The 22,127-nt window shown below is 37.7% G+C and overlaps 2 protein-coding genes across 2 annotated transcripts; both read left to right on the forward strand.

The window, feature by feature from the left end:
• Positions 1–178: 178 nt before the first annotated feature.
• LOC144442481 (uncharacterized) lies at positions 179–2,974 on the forward strand. The gene is made up of 2 exons (XM_078131843.1): positions 179–1,252; positions 2,412–2,974. Exons 1-2 carry the CDS (start codon positions 466–468, stop codon positions 2,825–2,827), a joined length of 1,203 nt encoding a protein of 400 aa, XP_077987969.1. The 5' UTR covers positions 179–465; the 3' UTR covers positions 2,828–2,974.
• A 577-nt stretch (positions 2,975–3,551) lies between these two features.
• Positions 3,552–22,039, forward strand: LOC144442689 (amine oxidase [flavin-containing] A-like). The gene is made up of 18 exons (XM_078132064.1): positions 3,552–3,801; positions 4,814–4,908; positions 5,363–5,500; positions 6,158–6,262; positions 6,928–7,019; positions 7,491–7,594; positions 7,936–7,973; positions 8,319–8,382; positions 8,703–8,791; positions 9,311–9,394; positions 9,771–9,846; positions 10,911–10,995; positions 18,133–18,186; positions 18,481–18,538; positions 18,970–19,067; positions 20,335–20,446; positions 21,318–21,386; positions 21,995–22,039. Exons 1-18 carry the CDS (start codon positions 3,729–3,731, stop codon positions 22,037–22,039), a joined length of 1,479 nt encoding a protein of 492 aa, XP_077988190.1. The 5' UTR covers positions 3,552–3,728.
• Positions 22,040–22,127: the final 88 nt, after the last annotated feature.

Here is a 22,127-nt window from a genome sequence, read left to right on the forward strand (position 1 = left end):
CACAGCGGACAATTTGGTCATATTTGCTACTTTCCATGAGGTTATACCAGAATAGTCAAAGGACGTTAGTTGGAATGCACATACACGTTTAGTTAGTTATGAAAACCCCCTGTGGCCATGATGGGTCCCAGCTTACACCTATCATGAGTTATGAGGTACCATAATGATGGTTTCTACGAACCAGAATGTCTTTCATACGTCATATTACTAGTAAACAGGCTCGGCAATAAGTGGACTACGCGTAGGCCTACTGGTGGTCGATGTAGCAGACTGTTTTGATTCAATGCCAACGCAATGTAAACAGTTCTGTGTAGTATCTAGAGGTATAAACACGTGTCAAAACTTAAGAGTATCATACTAATACGATACTGGAAAAATGTGTAAGTAAACGACTAAACGTTATCTCATGAATTTGACCTGAGATGTGACCTGCAGATGACGAAGTTTCTAGCTAAGTAAACCATCATGGCGTACTGGGTGATTTCAATTCTGTTCGTTGGAGTTGCGTTCGGCATCGGAACACCGTCTGAAAAGCTGGAAACATCTTCTGTGCCTACAGTAGAAGACGTTGTCGATCGTCTGGAAGAAATATCCACAAAGTATAACGTATTAGAAAGTTCTTTCCAAGAAGTCTTGAAAAGTAACACTGATCTGCAAGCTACTGTCGTCTACCAGGCCTCGCGACTTCAACAACTGCAGAAAGTCGTTGAAATGGTACCTATTATCTTTCAAGATCGTCATCAGAACATTGAAAAAGTGTTATTTCTCGAAGCAAGGGTGGCTGAACTGGCTAGCAACAGAGAGGTGACATGCGCAGAAACTTGTCAAGGTAGTACAAGAGTGGGTAATTCGCTCGCTGACGACTGGTTCTACAAAATAGATCCCAAAGCAATCGAACTTTTAAGGAGTCGATTTAAAACTGACGATTTCGCAAAGAAGAAAGTATTTGGTGATGTTGATGATGATAATGACAATGATTATGAATATAATGATGCAATAGATGAAAATGCAATACATACCATGAGCAAAGCTCTTGCTAGGCTCATCAAATCTGAAGAGGAGAACTCAGACTCCCTTATGGATGAACACTCCTCTCTCTCCTCAAGTGACGATGGCAAATTACGAATTGGAGCCAGTAAACACACAAAGACAAAATCATCATCAACGGACGGAACTAGTTCTCAGCACCGATCAGTGGAAGAAAACGTTATCGAAAATCAAATGGAACAGATGTTAAGAACTGCAGCCAAATGTAAGTATGCTAATCACAAATTTGAAGATTTATAGTTCAGAAAGTGATGGTACTTAGGGTCTCAAGTCTAATTCTGGAGAATTTAATAATTTTAAACCTGCACCAGCTGTAACTGGGATATTTGTTCATCAAAAGAAAACAAAGATATATTCACTAAAAATTTGTCAGTTACTTATAAAAAGACACTGTATCTGTTAATTAGTGGTCAGTATTATCTGTAGGTAGTGTAGTGAAAATTGAGTGAAAGTTTGGTTTTGAATCTGTCACCATGTTAAAACTGTACTAGTTGTAAGTGGAGTATCATTTCTCAATCAGACAACCACAATATATTCACTGAAAATTGTTAAAATACCAATAATTAGACAGTGTACATGTTAATCATTGGTCGATATTATCCATAAGCTAGTACACAGAATCAAGATGAAATCGTGGTCACCGTTGAGGGCGCTGGTGCGGACTCGCAAATCAGTTAATATCGTGTATACAGCCCTAAAAATATAAGTTTACCCACAGGTGATGCAATAATATTCATGGTGTACGGTATTACGAGTTATTTTACCTAACAAAAGATTTTCATAAAAAAAACGTTGTACTCTACCTATACATCTCTGTGTTGCCAAAGCATTATTGAGAGGGTAATATTATCGAAATTATCACCAAGTTATAGGCGGTCTTATAATTAAAATGCTATTTTTCTCATGACTCGACCGACTCTATACTTTAAAAAAAAAAACTGAACGCTCTACGGCAGAATTGAAAAAAAACCATTACAATGACTGATAGTCAGTTGGGAACCCAACGGCCACGAGCGCGAATATGAGTATCATTATTGCTGAAAATCCACGTTCGAAGTTTCCTCTTTTGTACCGAGTTTTTACAAATATTTTTGGCAGATCGACCGAGCAATCAGTTTAAAGGTGTTACGATGAGAAACAAAGGACATAGTACGGGTCCCTAGCAAACTACACAGCAAGAGTTGTGTTCTCAATAGGAGTGTTGCCATAGCAATACACGCGCGACAGATCTGACACTACATGAGGTCGAAGGCCGATAAGGGCGCCCAGACAGCATAATTCTGTAATGTGTATCGCATTGATCCTTTTTTCTTACTCATTTCTTACTCGCAAATGCTAAAAGACTTTGTCTTTCATCTCCACAGCCGGCAAGAAAATGGTGTTTTCCGTCGGTCTGACAAAACCACTACTCGGACACCCAGACAACCCCCAGACTGTTATCTTTAATGACCTCAAAGTAAAGAGGGGCAAGGGCTATGACGTAAAGAAGGGAGTTTTTACCTGTTTAATAGCAGGTGTCTATTACTTCTCTTTTACTATGCGTTCCTATAACGACAAACATATCGGTGTGGCACTCATGCTGAACAAGGAAGCTGTTGTTACCTTGACAACGGATGCGGCTGAAAGACAAGTTATGCAGTCTCAAAGTGTCATCATTAAACTGGCAAAGAATGACGAAGTCTGGGTGATGCTAGGTCCCAATCAAGACTACGCCATCGACGGTCGAAGTGATCAGTCTTACAACATATTTAACGGACTCTTGCTTTTTCCAGAAAAATAACATATGGAACTTATAAATATTTTAGGTCAACTTTTTGATAGTTACTTGTAAAAATAAGGAACGATTCAACACTTGGAGTTTAACCAATAAAGTCAGATTTTAGACGAGAGATTGTTTGTTAGTTTGCCGACAAATAAAATGTGTTATACGTCACCTATCACTTCTTTCGCTGTCTGATTGGGTGAAAGATCTGCAGTTTGATTGGGTGAAAGAGTCTGATTGGGTGAAAGATCTGTAATTTGATTGGGTGAAAAGTTTATGCTGCCACTACTATGTTTCTGTGCACGTTTCTGTCACATAATAGTCTGAAGAGTGAATGACAGGGATCGAGTTGATTCAGGGACTGAGTTTACGTTGTTACTGTGCATCATCAATGAGCAGACGTCGGTCTATCCTAATCCTTTTGAAACTTCGCGCACTGAGTTGAGCATAGTAAACTTAAAACTGTCTACACTCATGCGCGTGAGATTTCTATAACACTGTTGAGCTCTGAGTTCTCAGGACATCATCAAGTCGGCACAACGAAATCCAAGCGAAATAGAAATATACCAATAATGACGAAAGAAACACAAATTTTGAGGAAAGTACTCAGTGCTGAAATGATAAAACAACTTCTCTTACAAAACTATTCACCGGCATCGAGGGCGCTGTTTCGAATTCAAATCCCACGGCTCTGCAAATGCCATTAATTTGACCTCAGCGTGACCTTCGATGACATGCCACAACACGATTGTACCAGTGAAACGTTCGTTTACTATATCGAGGCAGATGATTAATCTGCCGTGTTTGGTCAATATACGAGTAACATCGATTTACACTGATCAGCACCTGTCTTGTCATCATCGAGAAACAATACTCGATACTCCAACAGTAGGCCTAGAGTGGGTCGAAGCCAAGTCCCATGCCAACGATAATGCCAGAGTCGAGCTTTGCTAGAAGATGTGACGTCATCGTTATAGGTGCTGGTGTTAGTGGTAAGCGGACACTATTAGGGATAAACCATTTGATTCCTGGGAAGGGTTGGAATGATCCACGACACTATACGGCAATCATGTTTTCCAACAGCTACTAGAAAGGATTTTCAAAAAAAATTGTATGCTTTAAATTTAAATTACCGACAAACCTAGTCCAGTGTCTATCAATGTTTATTTCTCTAGTTTGATACATACATACATACATACATACATACATACATACATACATACATACATACATACATACATACATACATACATACGTACGTACGTACGTACGTACGTACGTACGTACATACATACGTACGTACGTACGTACGTACGTACGTACGTACGTACGTACATACATACATACATACATACATACATACATACATACATACATACATACATACATACATACATACATACATACATACATACATACATACATACGCAGATCATAATGACAAAATACATTTGTTATGCATGGTACCACTACCAGCTTATTTCTGACGGCAACACAGATAAACAGTCACTGCATATTACTGTATTTTTAGAAAGCCATCGAGGTCATGACCTTTGATTTTCTTATATATGACAATACACTCATTCGGTTCATAGAACGGTCGAAGCAAAAAGGAATTAAGGGAGCCGTCATTATTTACGGCCTGAGGGGGTTGGAGGAATCTAAGGGGAGGAGGTTTGCTTACTAAAAACCTTTAATAGATATATAAGGGGGTTGGGTTACTAAAAAACCGAAAGGAAGCTTCTTGTATATTTTGCAAACATACTGAAGTATAGAATACACTTATACACATAATATGACATATCGTAGAACTTGAACAGGCCTTCTCGGTTAAAAATTGGCAAAATTTATTGTGCCTTCGCGGCAGTTCCTCGTAACCCCACCCCTGCCTCCAGGCTGTAAATAATGACGACACCTCTGTGAGCTAAAAGAGTTGTCAATCAATGGCTTTTTTTTCTCCATTAGATTTGATGTATTTGATATGGCTTTATTTGTTTTACCCAGGACTTATAGCCGCTAAGACTTTGCAGGATTATGGATTAAGTATCGTGGTTCTAGAGGCAAGGGATCGTGTCGGTGGTAGATTATGGACATTACGGGTAAAGTTGATTTAGTCGAGTCTATGCACGTGGTGTGTATAACCTTTCCACTGTATATCCACCCATACGGACATTCAATGTTGTAATAGTTAATTTCAAAGCTAATATGTTTATGTCGAAACCAAAACATCATACTATGTTGTAATGTACTTTAAAAAATTGCTGTACACATTTGAAACGTAGTGATTCCTGCTATTGGACGACCGAACAATATTAAGGATGTAAGGCAGTCTAGTTCCTATATGATACGAGTTACCATGACAACCACTCTCTCGTATGGTAATATCCACCAAGCCAACTGTTTTATCTATAACTGCCTAGATGTACAACCCTACCAATCTGTACCGATTTTTATGTACCTTACATTTCACTTTTTTCTTCAATTCCCTGTGAACTACATGTAAATACGCATGTTTCTCTGATAACATGGAATGAATTGTGTATCACTGCGCAGGAGAAGTCCATTGGTTACGTTGACGTTGGAGGCGCCTTTGTTGGACCAACACAATACAAGTTATTGCGACTATTAGATGAATTGGGACTTCAGACTTACCATGTGGTTGAAGATGATGACGTCATCATTCATACCGTGGTCAGTCTTCTATTAGTGTTCGGTTTGCGTTTAATTTCTGCCAGTGGTCTCGATCCTTTTTGCTCAAGTGTATGTATAACCTCCTCAATTTACATACAGGAAAAGTTCATTGGTGAGCAAAGTATTCGGCAAGTATGACGTCATCACCAGAGTTTTTCACATTAACCCTTAGTTGTAGGAAACCCCACAATAAGTGTAGTAGGGCTTCTTTGCAAGATTTCAAATTTGACCGAGGTGCATTTTTATCAAACAAAATCGTATGCAAGTTGATAGCACTGTACACAACACAAGCGTACTAAAGCAGAGATAAGTCGGACTGGACTTTTCCATCTGTTTTAGGGAATAGCCTATGCCAACACCGTATTTCTGTAAGTTTGATCATTATAGAATTAGAATCTAGATTATATATTGAAATGAATCATGATAACTTCATCCGACACAGAACGGGGAGGTGGACACGTGTACAAGAAATTACCAGAAATCATCACGTGACGTACATTTCTAATTGTTGGCTACAAAAGGGTAAATACCAAAACTTGGTACAAGTCTGTGTCGGGAAAGTTTGAGGATGTGTTACCGTCTCCACTACTCGGGAATTACTAGAAAAAAGAACGTAAAACGTCAACAATAACCAAAACTAACTTTATACCTTTACAGGGGAAAAGAACGATATCGCATGATGACTTCCCTCACTGGTCCAACCCTATCGCTTGGATAGATACAAACAACTTGTTTAGAACCATTGGTAAATTGGCTAAACAGGTAAACTTTGAATAATTCGTCTATATTACATTGCGGCTAACTTCTGCATGTAAAGTGATAGTGACCTACATTTAGTTTTGAATTTAGTTGATGTTACTTCACCAATTTTCCGAACCTGGCTGAATAATTTTCCCGTCTCTCGCGGCCCAGTAACATGTCTCTGGGGAGCATGTCACTACCCTTGCCATAAAAAGGCCTGATGAGTTTAGTTCGTCAACCATTTGTACACTTTACAGTACTGTTGCCATGGTACAACTCTTGTATATCTAAGAATAACTGAGGTGCAAAAAAAACTCCTGGACCGGTGTTACGTTCACTGATTCTCCAGTCTTTACGTGTTTTGTAACAGTTATGAAATACAAACTAATAATCCTCAACTTAGTAAGGTATAGAACTTGAAATCTTTTCCGAACCGAAACGAGTTTCATTCGAAATCATTGCGCCCTCAAACGAAGGTGGCTGCCAGTCGGAAAAATATGAAGTCTTAGATATTTTCGCTTACTCAGGCTGTTGATCAATGAAATTAACTTTTGTACAGTTGAGAATTCTGCACAGCGAATTAAGTTTAAATTATTCTAACATACTTTCACAAGTATAGTTTAATGGCAAGATGGTGCCAATATTGAAATCACTACATATTTGTGTAATGTGTCGTCGTTATACAGGTTCCCCTAGATGCGCCTTGGAGGTGTAAACATGCAGAGGAGTGGGATGGAATGACGTGTAAATCATGGTTCGATCAAATATGTTGGACAAGGTAGGGGGCCTTTTTTTTATTCCTTCAAGATCCAGATTTCGTCTGTATTCCTAGACTGTTACCATATGGAAACCTTTACTTTATATTGTAGAATGCATATGATTATATTTCGGTAAGAACTATTTAGTGTCCAAATAAATGTTAACAAAATAGATGGGTGTATTTTTTACGTACAATGTAGACCCCACGCTATTTAAACCATTTTCAAATTTCTTATCGTAACGTGAACATCGAGATCATGTCTAACAGTCGGATAATGACATTTTACTTGGTTTTAAAACGTCTAAACTATACTTTATTCCAATTCGAATGATCATACAAATACAAATAATACGACATACCATGAATGAATGAATGAATGAACGAATGAATGAATGAATGAATGCAAAGAGCCTTTATTTTCTACTCCTTGATCACGTTCTCATTTTGTAAGACTATAACGTTGTTTTCCTTTGTGCTTTATATGCAAAGAAACACAAGAGTGTATGCCGATATATTCGTAAGGATAAACTTTGCCGTTGAATCACGTGACCTGTCATTTCTGTACTTTCTTTGGTATATCAACTCAGCTGGAGGTGAGAAGATCATCTTTATGACGTCATTTGTCTAGAATTTATTAATATTTTAGGTACTTTCCATTGCGGGATGTGTAAAAATACTTTTGTCCTGAAAAAGAGCACTTAGTCAACGACTTTACGATGTGTTCAAGTAGCAGGACAAATGTTGACAGGGCTAGCATTGTGTCACCGTCTATCCTGCAATATCTGGTAGGATAGAGAATTCTATGTCAGTGGATTACATTCTCCCTGGGGAGTTGAAGAAGCAAAAAGGACACGTGTGTTCTTATAGGTCCGTGCCAATGATAATGTATTGATTGCCATTTCACCTCTAATGTTGTAATATTTGTTACATCCAGGAGTGAAGAAAATACATCTGGTTGAGGGTGGAGCACAGGTGAGATTCAACATCTTTTCATTCGTGTCTGTTGCTAAAAGTTTAGACGGTCAGTCTCACAATGTAGAATAAACTCAAGAAATGCAGAGCATTCGCGCGCACTTGTAGTTGTATGTGCGTGCGCGCGCGCGTGTCACGTAAGTGTGTACTCAGACCACTATATCTCTTTAGTGGTCTGAGGTGTGTATGAGATGGTAAATGGTAAGCCTCGCGAAAGGTACCAAAGAGCAATTACTTTGACCTGCATTGTTTTTAATTGTGACAAGTAATGTTAAATCGTCTCTTACATGCATGTCTACGTTCAGTACTAATTGCCTTGACAGATTTGATATTGTTTTCTTCTAGGAAAGAAAGGTCCTCGGAGGAACTCAACAAATAAGTGAGAAACTGGCTGAAAAAATTGGCTTAGGTAAGTCAGTGCCAGAAAAAAAGTGGAAATCGAATCACGGAATTGATCTTTTCTCTTCATATAATTTTTGGGAGAAGGCCACATGACTATGTCGTCGTCGACGATAATGACGATGAAAATGACGATGACATCACCACGACGATGATGATGATATGGTGGTGGTGGTGGTGATGATAATGATGATGATGATGATGATGATGATGATGATGATGTTGATGATGATGATGATGATGATGATGGTGATGATGATGATGACGACGTAATGCGATAACGATAATGATCAGTTCGATCACTGAAACTTTACATATTTTTTTCTTCAGAAAACGTTCTATTGTCGAGTCCAGTTGTTGTGCTCAAACAAGACAATAATGAAGTGGTTGCGAAGACTTTCGAAGGAAAGAACTACCGGGTATACGTCTTTCTATAAAATTATGTTGATTTTAATATCATTTAGTAGCCGCAAGTTTGTTTCCCTAATTTGTGGATTTGCTTGTGCTATGGCACCAAATCATTAGTATAGCGTATATAGTTGACGTTATAAACTAGACTATACTGAGTATAGCTGATGAAGCTGTAATGTGAGTCTTCACAGTACACCGCACAGAGAGGTCAGTAACCTTGCCTTCACACCAAGCCACACGACATGGCGTTGTCAGTATGATTGTGCGAAAGGGTATATATTTGATACACGTAGGATTTCTTTCATATTCAATCGTCTTGTATAACTTTATACTTTACTGATGTCAGCAGATTTATGTTGTTCACAATTAACAACCAGAGGCCTAGGATTAGTCGCCATTGTTAACGATGTGAATACTAGTACCTGGAAAGTTCGTATCAATGTAATTTGCATAATTGAATGTCAATTGAAAGTCCCATATTGTTTAATCAAATTCTCTCTTGTATATTGATATTTTTATAATTTTAGGCAACCTATGCAATTAGTGCTGTTCCTCCTAATCTACTTAGTAAGATGACATTTATTCCTTCACTGTCTGCATCACGAATACAGGTATGCCTTCCCGTATACTCAGGTGTGATCCAGGAGATTACCCCTAGGGTTCAACGTGATTCGCCGATATAGGCTGTCGCCCTCTTGCGGTCGGAAGATGTCATAGATCATGTACAATTCTAGTTATTTTACTCGAATTGATGACGCGATGATATACGAACTACGTACGTCATTTGAAAAGTGAAGGGTCACTGTAACCTTGCATTTAACAGCCGTATATATATTATAGAAGTCACCTTCGTTATTTGTTTTTATTAAAAAATTATTGGTTTTGAGTTGAAATTCGATTACAGACAAATTGTTGGGTCATGAAATGTTTACATGCTAGGCAGAGTCGACTTTCAACTTAATAATTTAAAAATATGTTTCTTTGCAGCTTAAACAACGCATACCCATGGGATGTTGTATAAAAACATTCATGTATTATAGAGACAGCTTCTGGAAACAAAAAGGTAACCATGACGTCAACTGACATGTTTTAACTTATCATATATGTTTTATATTAAAGTAGATGGGTTCTAGCCTCATTCAGTTATGTAGAATGATATCCTAAGTCGTAAAGGTTTAACCCCCCCGTCACGTGACACCTACTTAGCATGTGAAAGTAATGGGATATACAACAAGGGTGTATCCGTATAATGACCAACGTATTTCAGTGATACTCTTATGAATATAAACATTTTTATGTTTGTTGTTTTTAGAGATTTGAGTTATTAATTATTTTTACATAACACCGTAATTTTGTCAAAGATCTTATCATCGATCGATGGTATGGTTTGACAGACTGATTACGATTTTCTTTTCATCAATTTGTCACGGTATGTTACCATGAATTCACAGTATGTGTAATACTAAGCATTTCACCTCATACTACGGAATCAAAATAGAACAGACAAGTCGACTTATTCTCACGTGCGCCATAGTAATACATGTGTATCGTGGAGCGGAATTTATGGCGTCGACCAAGAAATGGAATTATATTTATGGCACAATTAGGAAGTAAAATTATATTACAGGTACCGAGAATTGACCCACATATTGATAGATCGATCATTTTAATATTATAAGTGGTTGGTTCTGTAATATTGCTTTTCTGTATCCTCTCATTTTGTTAATAGTTCTGTGTCTGCGCCAAGAGCTCTTTGGAAGACAGGCGCATTATAAAATCGTTTGTTATTATTATAAATAGTTGATACGTCGAACTAATGAAGGATGTCAAACTGTATTGCTTCATAGGGAACTTGCAAACCCGCCATGTTGAATATTGCATCATGGGAAATGCGATAATAAATACTGATGAATTGGTATTGTAAACAACTGTTACATTGTTTGCAACCACGAATGATCAATTCATAGTTACCCTGACAATTGTGGGAGGTTAATTTTATCGGTAGCTCCAGATTAGGTATTACGATAACCACAGATAATCCCATAGTCCTTTGCGTCTGAGCATGCTCAGTTTGGATTGCAAGTTCCCTATTGAATAGTTTTAAAATGTATTAATGTTTCATTATAGGTTTTAGTGGTACTATACTTTCAGATGGACCAGTGCTATCTATGGATGACACAACACCTGATGGTGATCATCCAGTTCTTATGAGGTAAAACAAACGGCAGTTCAAATGTTCATCTTTGCATAGGCTGTGTCTGCTTTCAAAATCCCTCATCTTTTAGACGAAAAGGCCTCCCCTCCTCCCCATTCTCCCGAAAAACATTATTTTATGTGAAAGTAATTAATTACAGGTATATACCAGAAAATCCAAACAGCGAAACCATGCATGCTAACACTGCAACATGTGTACGTTGAAATCTTAAATGAGTAAAAATATAACTTAGTAAATGTATGCTTTAACTCGAGATGAGAAACAAGATTAATTAATTAAAGACTGTAGTTCAGTTTTCATTTCAGTGAAGATTTAGGCAACCCCATACGAAATTTGAGCATAATTGTAAGTATAGGAAAGAGACAGAAAAAGGCTCAGATAATTATGCATCTGTGGTTACTGTATAATAATATCCTCTAAAATAAACATTTAACCCCTTAATGATTTGAACCAGTAAAACAGTTATTTTGAAATTGTAACTGAATCATTATTAATCCATATATCGAAATCTAAATTAGCAAAATCGCAAAAAAAACCAAACTAAATTCGATTAGTTAGCCCCCTCCCCTCTAACTAAATTGGCTAAAATCGAAAACTGTTCCAGACCACACAATCAATTTGAAATCAGTATGTAGTAGCATGTAGTGCTATGAATCCAAAGCCAGTATGTAGTGAGGAAAAAAATGTTTTGTTGTTGACACTTTACTTTATATTAGTGCCATGTATTTACTATGCGAACATTTTTCCATTTCTCAATTTGACATTTGTTAGAAATATTTGTATTTAGGTGTATAAAACAGACCCATTAAAAGTAATATCGTTTTTGTACGGTGAGAACTAAAATGGCTGAAACCCCCCAAAGTTACGTAAAAGAATTTAGTTTTTTATCCTACATTGAACTATTAATATCGCCCCTTAATACAGGAAATATTTGCCTGTGTCTCCCGTCTATGCCAAAAACACGCAATACTACACCACTCTACAATATCCTATCTTATCCACAGCTCTCTCTGATTGGTATGTTTGGAGGCCCTTACTTTATAAAAACTTTTATTATGTCTTTCAATAAAGATGTTGACAAATTCCTAAGATATCTATCTCCTACAGTAAATCACTGTCAATGAAAATGGGTAATCAGAAACTCATCAGTGGCAATTCTATTTTCGCAAATGTCAAAAATGTTTTTTTTTTTAATTTTTTTTTTGTATTTAAAAAAAATAAATTTCCCAGCGATTTCTGTTATGCAGACAAATACAAACACACACACACAAATGCTACAGAGATCCATTCGGATTTGGGACTACGCAACAGAGCTATGCTCCATGTCAAGGCTTTCCCAGTCAGTCCACAGGCTATCCCAGAGTCACCCAGGCCCGGCAAACATAGCACCTGCGGGGCTATATCCGTGTGAGTAATCGTCCCCGACTTTTCGAGTCATTACTCCAGGAGTCCCCGTGACCTCCCGACTGCTAATCCTGTGCGCTAACCACTACGCAAACGCGTCCACACAGTAGGTTGAATCGATAAGAAATCTTCTGGTGCTGTGAAACCGGAATGTGCCCATATAACACTGTTCTCTTGGGTTGGACTGTCTCCATGACCAGCGAAGAACACAAGTCGCGCTCAGGGTCGGTATTGAAATATTGAAATCGCGTATGCGTACAATATTTACTGACATTGCGCATCGTTTGGATAATTGTTAGGATAGTCTGAGGACATCACAGTTACTTGGCTACTTTAAGGTACGTAGATAATTTCATTGCAATCACCTATGAGAGAGAGAGAGAGAGAGAGAGAGAGAGAGAGAGAGAGAGAGAGAGAGAGAGAGAGAGAGAGAGAGAGAGAGAGAGAGAGAGAGAGAGAGAGAGAGAGAGAGAGAGAGAGGGGGGGGGCAGGCAGGAGTACACATAGGTATAGTGTGTGTGTGTGTGTGTGTGTGTGTGTGTGTGTGTGTGTACGTGTGTGTGTGTATGAGAGAGAGGGAGAGCTAGAGACAGGATCTATGGCAAGTACTTGGCTATTTTACATTTAGCACAAGTTTTACATTGTATGAGGTGCGAAATACATTCTAGGATTGGGCGATGGTCGGGTGGTCAGAGCTTGCATTGTATACATTTAAAACATTTAATACATTCTATGGTTTCACAAAATACATTCTAGGATCGAGCAATGGTCCGGGGAGCTTGCACGATATACATTTCATACATTTTTTCCACTGAATGTCCATGGTCGCACGAAATACATTCGACGATCTGACGATAGCCGGAGAATTTGCACATTCTATGGTTGCACGAAATACATTCTTGAATGGGGTGATAGTCCCAGGCACTTGCATTTAATACATTATTTTGTTACATTCTATGGTTGCACGAAATACATTCTTGAATGGGATGATAGTCCCAGGCACTTGCATTTAATACATTTGTTACATTCTATGGTTGCACAAAATACATTCTATGATTGAACTGTTTTGATCCTGCAAACTACAGAGGAATTACATTGCTACTGACTTTGCAAAAACTCATTGAACTGTGTAAGTCTCATTGCCTTTAACAATGGCTCCTCGAAAAGAAAATATCACACACAGCAAAAGCTGGTTATCAACCTGGTCTATTTCACAAACAATAATTGTACACCATGGGTGTAAATTCAAAACTTTGGTGGAGGATCTTACCAAAGATGTTCTATGGACAAAAATGTCAAACTGCTATGAAATTGATATCCTATATTTCAGGGTTTACAACAGGGAAGCATTCTTTCAACAACTCTTCCTAACAACCTCTTCCTTGAACGAGGACAGTCACATGACAGAGGTGTCGGATGTTACATGGGTTCGCTATATCTTGGTTCATCTGCTTTTAATAGCAGGTGACATTTCAATACTACTAACACCAACTCGTTCAACATGTCAGCTACTGTTCAACATGCAGACTAAAATTCTCAACTTCAAAATGTAGATTATTAGTTTTTGGAAAAACAACACCTTGACTTACTTACCTTTACTTGACCTTGACCTTCATTGACTTGTCTTTGCTTGAGCTTGACCTACCTTTACTTGACTTGACATTACTTGACTCATTGACTTGACTCTTGACCTGACCTGACCTGACCTGACCTGACCTGACAATTTAGAGGGTGGGCAAGGGGTATTTTCGTACTTCATAATAGTGCCATTTTATTTTTTATTATTTGTAAAACGTTGCACTAAAGTCCGTAAAATTGTAATTCAGTGGTCAACGTACTGAGTAATCATATCAACTGTTTATTTTGACTGTAAAAGTACCACTTTTTTCGTACATGTAAAAGAAAAATACATACAACTGTACTGTAGTTGTACAATGTTAAAAGGATTCAATAAAATGTTCGCATACCCAGGACTTTGCAAAAGTAGCAGTCCTATCAGAAGACAATGTGTCTTTTCTTAGGGGGGGGGGGGGGCTTGGGGTCCAAGCCTATGAAGGTCAAGGAAAGAATGAATGTTCCTCTTGAAAGACCGTCCATTTAATTGTCGACCAATATCACGGGATATGTGTCAGCTCAACGCGAACATGCGTTGTTATGTGATTCGCTAAGTTTAATACCACAAAGGAGGCTAGGATGGATGGCGGTTGGAGGGGACACAAATTTTATTTTGTAATTTGTAATTCAACACTTGTTTTTTCTGTAAATCGTACTGGGGGACACCCTTGCCCAACCTCAATTTACAATACTGTAGTTGAAACTCATGGAGTTGTACAAAGTACAAATATCGAACATATTGTTGAATATGTGACATGCACTTCTGAAAACAATATTTAAACTTCAGCAACGACTCCAGAGATCTCAAAGCTAATGGAATCACTGTGTAATATTTTCATATGAGTAACGAGTAGTACTGTACCCCAAATAATATTAGAAGGAATAAATGTCAGATGAAACCATTTGACAATTACACATACACACTTACACACACACACACACACACACACACACACACGCACACGCACACTGACACACACACACATATATTGACAACTTATAACATTGACATATTGCAGTCTAACACGGAGTATTCAACTCAAGTATCGACTTCACACATAGGCAATGCAAATTACAAGTACTACATGTGCAATATACTTTGATGCATATAAACTTGTTTTACTTACGGTTGCTGACCTATTCACTGATGGCGATTACCTGGTTACTTCAAGAAATATGTTTATTTGGCAATACAGTATTTCAGTCAAAGTTCAAAGTTGATATTGTCCAAGAGTGCACACAGTCCACTCTGCTAGTTCAAAACCATTAGCAAGTCTACAACAAACACTTTGAATTTGAAGATGAACAACCACCTGTTACAGTACACTGTGCTTGACTTCAGATAATGACTACGTGAACAGTGAATGTGAATCTGATTGGCAGAAACTGAGAGTGAATGTAATTGGAAGAGACAAATGAATTGACAAGAAAGAAACTTCAAACTGGGTGTAGATGGTGCAGCCTTATAATACCTCATGTTCTCTGCAACACCTTCTGTCTAGAGAGTCAAAGTGTTAATAGTTCTACAAGCCCGTTTAGATCCAATGTGTCCCACAGCAGGTTACTTACAATACACTAGAATTATCCGTTCGTTGGCACACTGATCTCAAAATCACAATGTCCACAATCCAAATACGGTATCAAACGAGAAATCCGTCAGTTTAATCGATGAAATCAAATATAACAACTTTTATAAACTATTCTAATGTCCTACGATTATTTGTAAGTCCAGATCAGTCCGATGTAGACTCACCGTCAGTATTGATTGTTCGCTGAATGTAATACCTGTTTTCCACGGTGTTGAAAATGATTGTCCAACAATTTATCCACAATCCTCTTGGTAACGATGTCACGGAGTTTTTGTTATAACTAGTGAAGTCTTTGACTGAGTCACGGAGCCTTAAACTGTAATCCAGCGGATCCTCACGGAGCCTTATAATTATGGATTTAGCGGAGCTTCACGGAGCCGTAAAACTATATTATCTGTTATCACACTACTCTCCAGCCTCCGAATGAAGCTCCAGTTCAAACACATGTACACGTGCATCAATTAGAATGTGTGAAATTTGGAACAATGCCCTTACATGCGTTAATTCTCTGTTTACCTAATTTGCATTTAAACGTAAACAACTCAGCCACCTGATAGTACTATAACATGATAATTCACTACCAACTTATTTACACACAAATTAAATCCTCACTGATTTACATACAACGTAGAAATGTTTTGTCTTTGAGTCAATCCTAGTCAATGTCCAGGTTAACACTTACACAAAACACGTCACCACTTGAATAGTGACACTGGACTTTACCAGCAATAAAAAGATTATATGAGATTACATTTTAAAATCTATTTGTGTATTTCTTTGATATTTTGATGACAGTGTACTTTTTATATTCACGAAGGTGATAGAATCGACAATATCAGTCAATTTTATTCGGGTTCATTCCTCAGTTTTCCTTACTAGGAAATGAACACCAGTTCCACCCTTTGTCTTGTTTACCTACCACATTGTTCTGTTTTGCTGTTTGGAGTCCTGTGATGTACGATCAATAAACATGTAATACAGTAGACACATGGTAGACCAAACACGTAATACTAGTGCTTAATTCATCTACCAACTGTTGTATTGTCATTGCTTTCAGGACATTTGGGATGACATTGATGATGCTGTCATAGCAACGGTGTTTGCTGACTCAACGGAACCTAGGTCATCAAAGTAGGGACAGATAATCCAGAGCCGTTCGTTGTTCAGTGAAATTTATTTCACCAGATAACAAAAATAAGCTACACTTTCAAAGAAACCGTGATACAAATGTACAAAATGAATACAAAATAAATAGACAATTGTTATCTGATGTGGACCATGGAACTAGTCTTGTCCATGGCCCGTACATTATTGATCTACACCAACGTTAATTCCACAAACTGTATTTTGATCTTCATTGTGTGATTCTGTTCTTTACTTTACTTTATTTACCAAGTGACGAAGTTTAAAGAGATGGTTACGTGCTGGTAATGCCAACGTCATGCCATATATCACCATATTACATTATTATTGGGATAAAAACCGGTTATTAAGTGGATATTCTGCCGAATAGTTTACGATGTTGTGACATTCTATTGCATTTACATTCACTGTGTCCCATTACTGTGTTCAAAACAAACCTCAAGATTCATTTTAATTACTTTATGACTGGATATGTCCTTCCAGATTAATTTTGGAAATTCCGATGGCTTTCGGAAAACGTCTGGTTTTTTTCATATTTCAAAGTAAAACAAGCATGCCTTCATTTTTGCAACGGCCACTGGAGTAAAGTGCAAAATGCTCGTTCAATGCGTACCACACCATTCTCTGATATCTTGAAGTAATTGACGTGACCGGATGCGCGAATTGTGCAAGGCCGATGGTGACGCACTCAAGATCCGTATCCTTGCTCAATTCCTTTTTATTTATCAGCAATGATTTTACGTTTCGCATGGTCTTCATTACGTTGCCTCGAAAACACTACGTATATTTGGTGGACAATCTTATGCAAAGGAAGCATTTCATATCATAAGAAGACTGGTTTAAGAGGTGGACATATCGCAGTCAAGCTCTTCCCCCTATCTCTTGCTGTCAAGACGTGATTGAGCATTTTAAAAAATATTTCAGCCACATGTAGTTTCTAATTACATGTTGGTGCTGTATAATATTGTAAAGCTTGGAAATTATTGCACCAAAAGATATATGAATAGCCTAAAAATTGGCTTTAAGAGTAAAAAATCTCCAGAGCTTCTGGGGAAGACCCTTTCCCTTAGGACTCCTAACCCACTAGAGGGAGACATATCCCCATCTCAAGCTCTTCCCCATACCTTTTACTGTCAAGACACTATTATAGATTCCAATTGGAGATACTTGTGAATGAGAGCGTTTACTTTCAGGTGAATGGTGATCTTAGGGGAGTATAACCCCCCCCCCCCCTTTAGAGGAGTGAACTGAACAGATGTCACTACGTTAAATATACTTAAATATACTTCTTCCACTTTTAACAATCTTCTTATAGCTACACATGGTACAATTTGTAAGCTAATTACAAATCAACCAACTGCGTAATTGTATTTCTTAATTCTAGTTTTCTTAATGGTGACTGGGCACGAAGATTATGTACAGAAACGAAAGAAACACGGTATGGCGATTTGTTTGATTTGGGTTATTTAGAGTTTCTATTTCTACCGATGTATGTATGTATGTATGTATGTATGTATGTATGTATGTATGTATGTATGTATGTACGTACGTACGTACGTACGTACGTGTGTGTGTGTGTGTGTGTGTGTATGTATGTATGTATGTATGTATGTATGTATGTATGTATGTATGTATGTATGTATGTACGTATGTACGAATGTATGTATTTATGCTTGAATCATTGTGTCGTCATTAATTTATACATATCTCTACATTTTCTAAATTCAAACAGGAAAAGAATACTATGTGAAGAGTACGCCAAGATCTTCGATTGTCAAGAGGCACTAAATGTGAGTAGTGTGTGTGTGTGTGTGTGTGTGTGTGTGTGTGTGTGTGTGTGTGTGAGTAGTGTGTGTGTACGCGTGCGCGCGCGTGAATTTTGTGCGGTACGTCTCTGAGTGATTTCAATATATAAAACGCTGTTTGTCTTTTGAAATTCGACTTCAGAAGTCCAGATCTATGACTTGAGTCTCTCATGTCTGTACTTTAGAAATACAGGAAGTGACGTGTTGAAATATAGTTGTTTCAGGAAATACAGTCCCGTAGATTTCAAGTACATTTATAGTCACATAGACTATTGTGAATTGATATATATATATAAAACCAAAATCCAGTCAATAATACTTACACAGAAATATACTTTTCGACGTCAACTGTGCTCTTAGAAATATAAGTCGTTTGACCAATTAATTCCCTTCTTCTATTGTCCACATGTTTTCAGCCAATACAATACGTTGAATGTGATTGGACAGCAGACGAATACTCAGGTGGTTGTTATGTGTGTGCATTACCACCAGGTGTTCTAACTAGATACGGACAGTAAGTAAATCAACATTTGATGACGTCTTATCTACATTCAATGACGAATTCTGAAATTATGATTAGTATAATGAAACAAAATTACATTTCTTTTAGCAGCCACTTAAATATACAATTTTACAGAATCTGTACATGTATTCTTGTTGATGACGTAGTGTGGTGTGTAACCTTGGCAACAGTGTCTGTTTTCGTAGTTCAAAAATGAATGTGTCTACTGATTGCATGACTACCTCTTAGACAACCCAAACAATTGCAATTTTTCCCTGTTAATTTCTCTGAATACACCCCCTGTAAAATTCTGACGTGAGAGAATTTCTTTTTCAGAACTGTCACAACTCAATCATCTGACCCTTTGATAGTTTTAAATTTATCACGTGCTCTAAAATTATCTTATTCACTTTTCCTTTGTAGAATGGTGGCACTATTCTTGTTGAATAAACTTATTTTATGTATTATCTGACCACATTTTATAGGGTTTTTTTCAGATACCCATAGTTACATGTCATGTGCCGCTAGTTTAATTTTGAAATCGCTTGACGAATTTTTATTGCAAACAATTTTCCAATCTAAGACATTTACGATTTTACTTTAAATTTTGGTTTCACACACAAACCAATGTTTTGTAGGTTGTTTATAACAGCTGACTGCAAATGTTTCAGTATAATCTCATAGTCTAAACATTGTTAACACTTATCTATGCAATGAACTCATTCTAGTCTCTCAAGCCAGAGCACACATGAAACGCAACGAAATATGCCTCTCGACGGAGCCTCTTGGATGCAATCTGATTAAAATCCGATGTATTGTTATTTTTAATATCCCAGTATGTTTGCTTCAATTGACCGCATGTGATACGCATGTTTTCGTTTTTGTCTAGATGGCCGCCTCCTCAAGACAAAAACGTAAACATGTATCACGAAGGTCAACTGAAGCGAAAATACGGAGGTAAAATAATAATGAAAGATTAGCCGACGTCTACATCGGATTTTAATCAGGTTGGTCTTGGACGGTGCCATAAAAGAGGCTGTGCTTTACGACGATGAACGAACTGTTCGATTGTTTTATACATAGAGTTGTGACAGTTCATAAAATTGTATTATGTTTGTTTATCTCAATACTTTTACATGTAAAGCTTCTACCGGTAATATATATTGCATGTGTGGTTATAATGATTTAGCTGGTATAGTTTGAATCTGGGTTATCAGAAATAGAAACGAATGGCGCGTCTTTCAGTAAAGGGTTACTGTCATTGTCCGATGTTTTGCAGAGATCTGAGATCACCCTTTGGTCGTATTCATTTTGCTGGCACGGAGACTGCCACTGTTTGGACGGGTTATATGGACGGGGCAATTGAAGCCGGAGGCAGGGCGGCACGAGAGGTAAACTTTTATGATTATGACAATTGGAGACTAATGGAAACATTACCATAATAAATGTACCAGTACGTATGGTGCTACATAATTTGGTGAGTTGATAGTGTTTTACACACCCCGAGGTTTGAAACTCTTTCAGGGAAGTCTTCTATATTCTTTCTTTCTTTTTTGTTTTTCTTTTTTTAAATAATCATATACAGTATCTAAATTAATTGTAAGGTGTTCGGACATTTAAGATAGGCATATTTTCGGCTTATTTTTTTGAAAAAGAATGTAACATGCAGGGTAGTGGACCTGGCAAGCGTTCTCGCCACTCAGCCTGTGAACTCGGTATTTTTGGTCATGCCTCACAATCTACAACCATAGACCCTACACGTGTAGGGTCTATCCTACAACGGTGAGGAAACTTCAGCAAATCCTCTGTTGACGTTCAAAGTTGTTTGTACAAAAGTCAAATATCCGCTTACGGCCAATGAGATCATAACTGGGTACTAATAATTTGTCATTATAGGCATCATGATTTAACCAATCAGCTTCTACGTATGGTATCCATAAGAAATACTGAAATTGAAAATGCTGATTCGCAGGCTAAGAAAGAGAATGCGCGTAGGTCAACCATCCGGCCTTCTACAGATGCATGGATGGAGTTGACAAAATAGGATTTTGAGAAAATATATAGTACATATGTTTTTGTTCACAGTATACTTATGTGGTGGTCTCAATTATAACAGCTTGGGGCCGTTAGCAAGGCACCTTGTTCTGTCGATTGTCACTTGGTGTCTGCCAAGTAACCCATCATTGTACATGATTCGTTATTACAGGTACATTGTACATGATTCATTATAACAGGTACATTGTACATGATTCGTTATTACAGGTACTCCATTGCGTAGGACAAATCGATGAAAGTGAAGTGATAAAGACTGAAAAAAGAAATACGGACGAGGCAAGTTACATGGTTTGTGATTGAGAAAGGAAGTTCCTATATGGACAGACAAACAGAGGGGCATACAGGCTGATAGAGGCAGACAGACAGACCGTGCAGACAAACAGACAGACAGACAGACAGACAGACAGACAGGCAGCTGCAGACAGACAGACAGACAGACAGACAGACAGACAGACAGATCGATAGATAGAATGAGAGAGAGAGAGAGAGAGAGAGAGAGAGAGAGAGAGAGAGAGAGAGAGAGAGAGAGAGAGAGAGAGAGAGAGAGAGAGAGAGAGAGAGAGAGAGAGAGAGAGAGAGAGAGAGAGAGAGAGAGAGAGAGAGAGAGAGAGAGAGAGAGAGAATAATTTTTACACATGATTTATCCGGACATAATATGATAATATTTACCTAATATTTCTGTTCACTTTCCTTAGAACCACTCAGCTTCAGACTTCACTTTTGCAGAACGACGGCTACCATCAGTACCAGCAGTAATAAGGACAATGTTTGTAATGTGCGCCCTTGGTATAACAACTTTCATTGGTGTAAAACATTTTGGAATAACGGTTAAAAAAAGCTGGTGATAATTATATTTATGTAAACTCCTGTGGTACCATCTTCAGGGTCTTGCCGCAAGGGGGCGTAATATAAGACAATTGACTGATTAACTAATTTATGTTTTTATAAAGATATATTATATGTAAGATTCCAGCAGATTCCCAACAGATTCCATAAATGAGCCCAGTGCAATTCAAC

This window comes from Glandiceps talaboti, chromosome 11 (assembly GCF_964340395.1).
Source record: "Glandiceps talaboti chromosome 11, keGlaTala1.1, whole genome shotgun sequence".
In the NCBI taxonomy this organism is placed as follows: domain Eukaryota; kingdom Metazoa; phylum Hemichordata; class Enteropneusta; family Spengelidae; genus Glandiceps; species Glandiceps talaboti.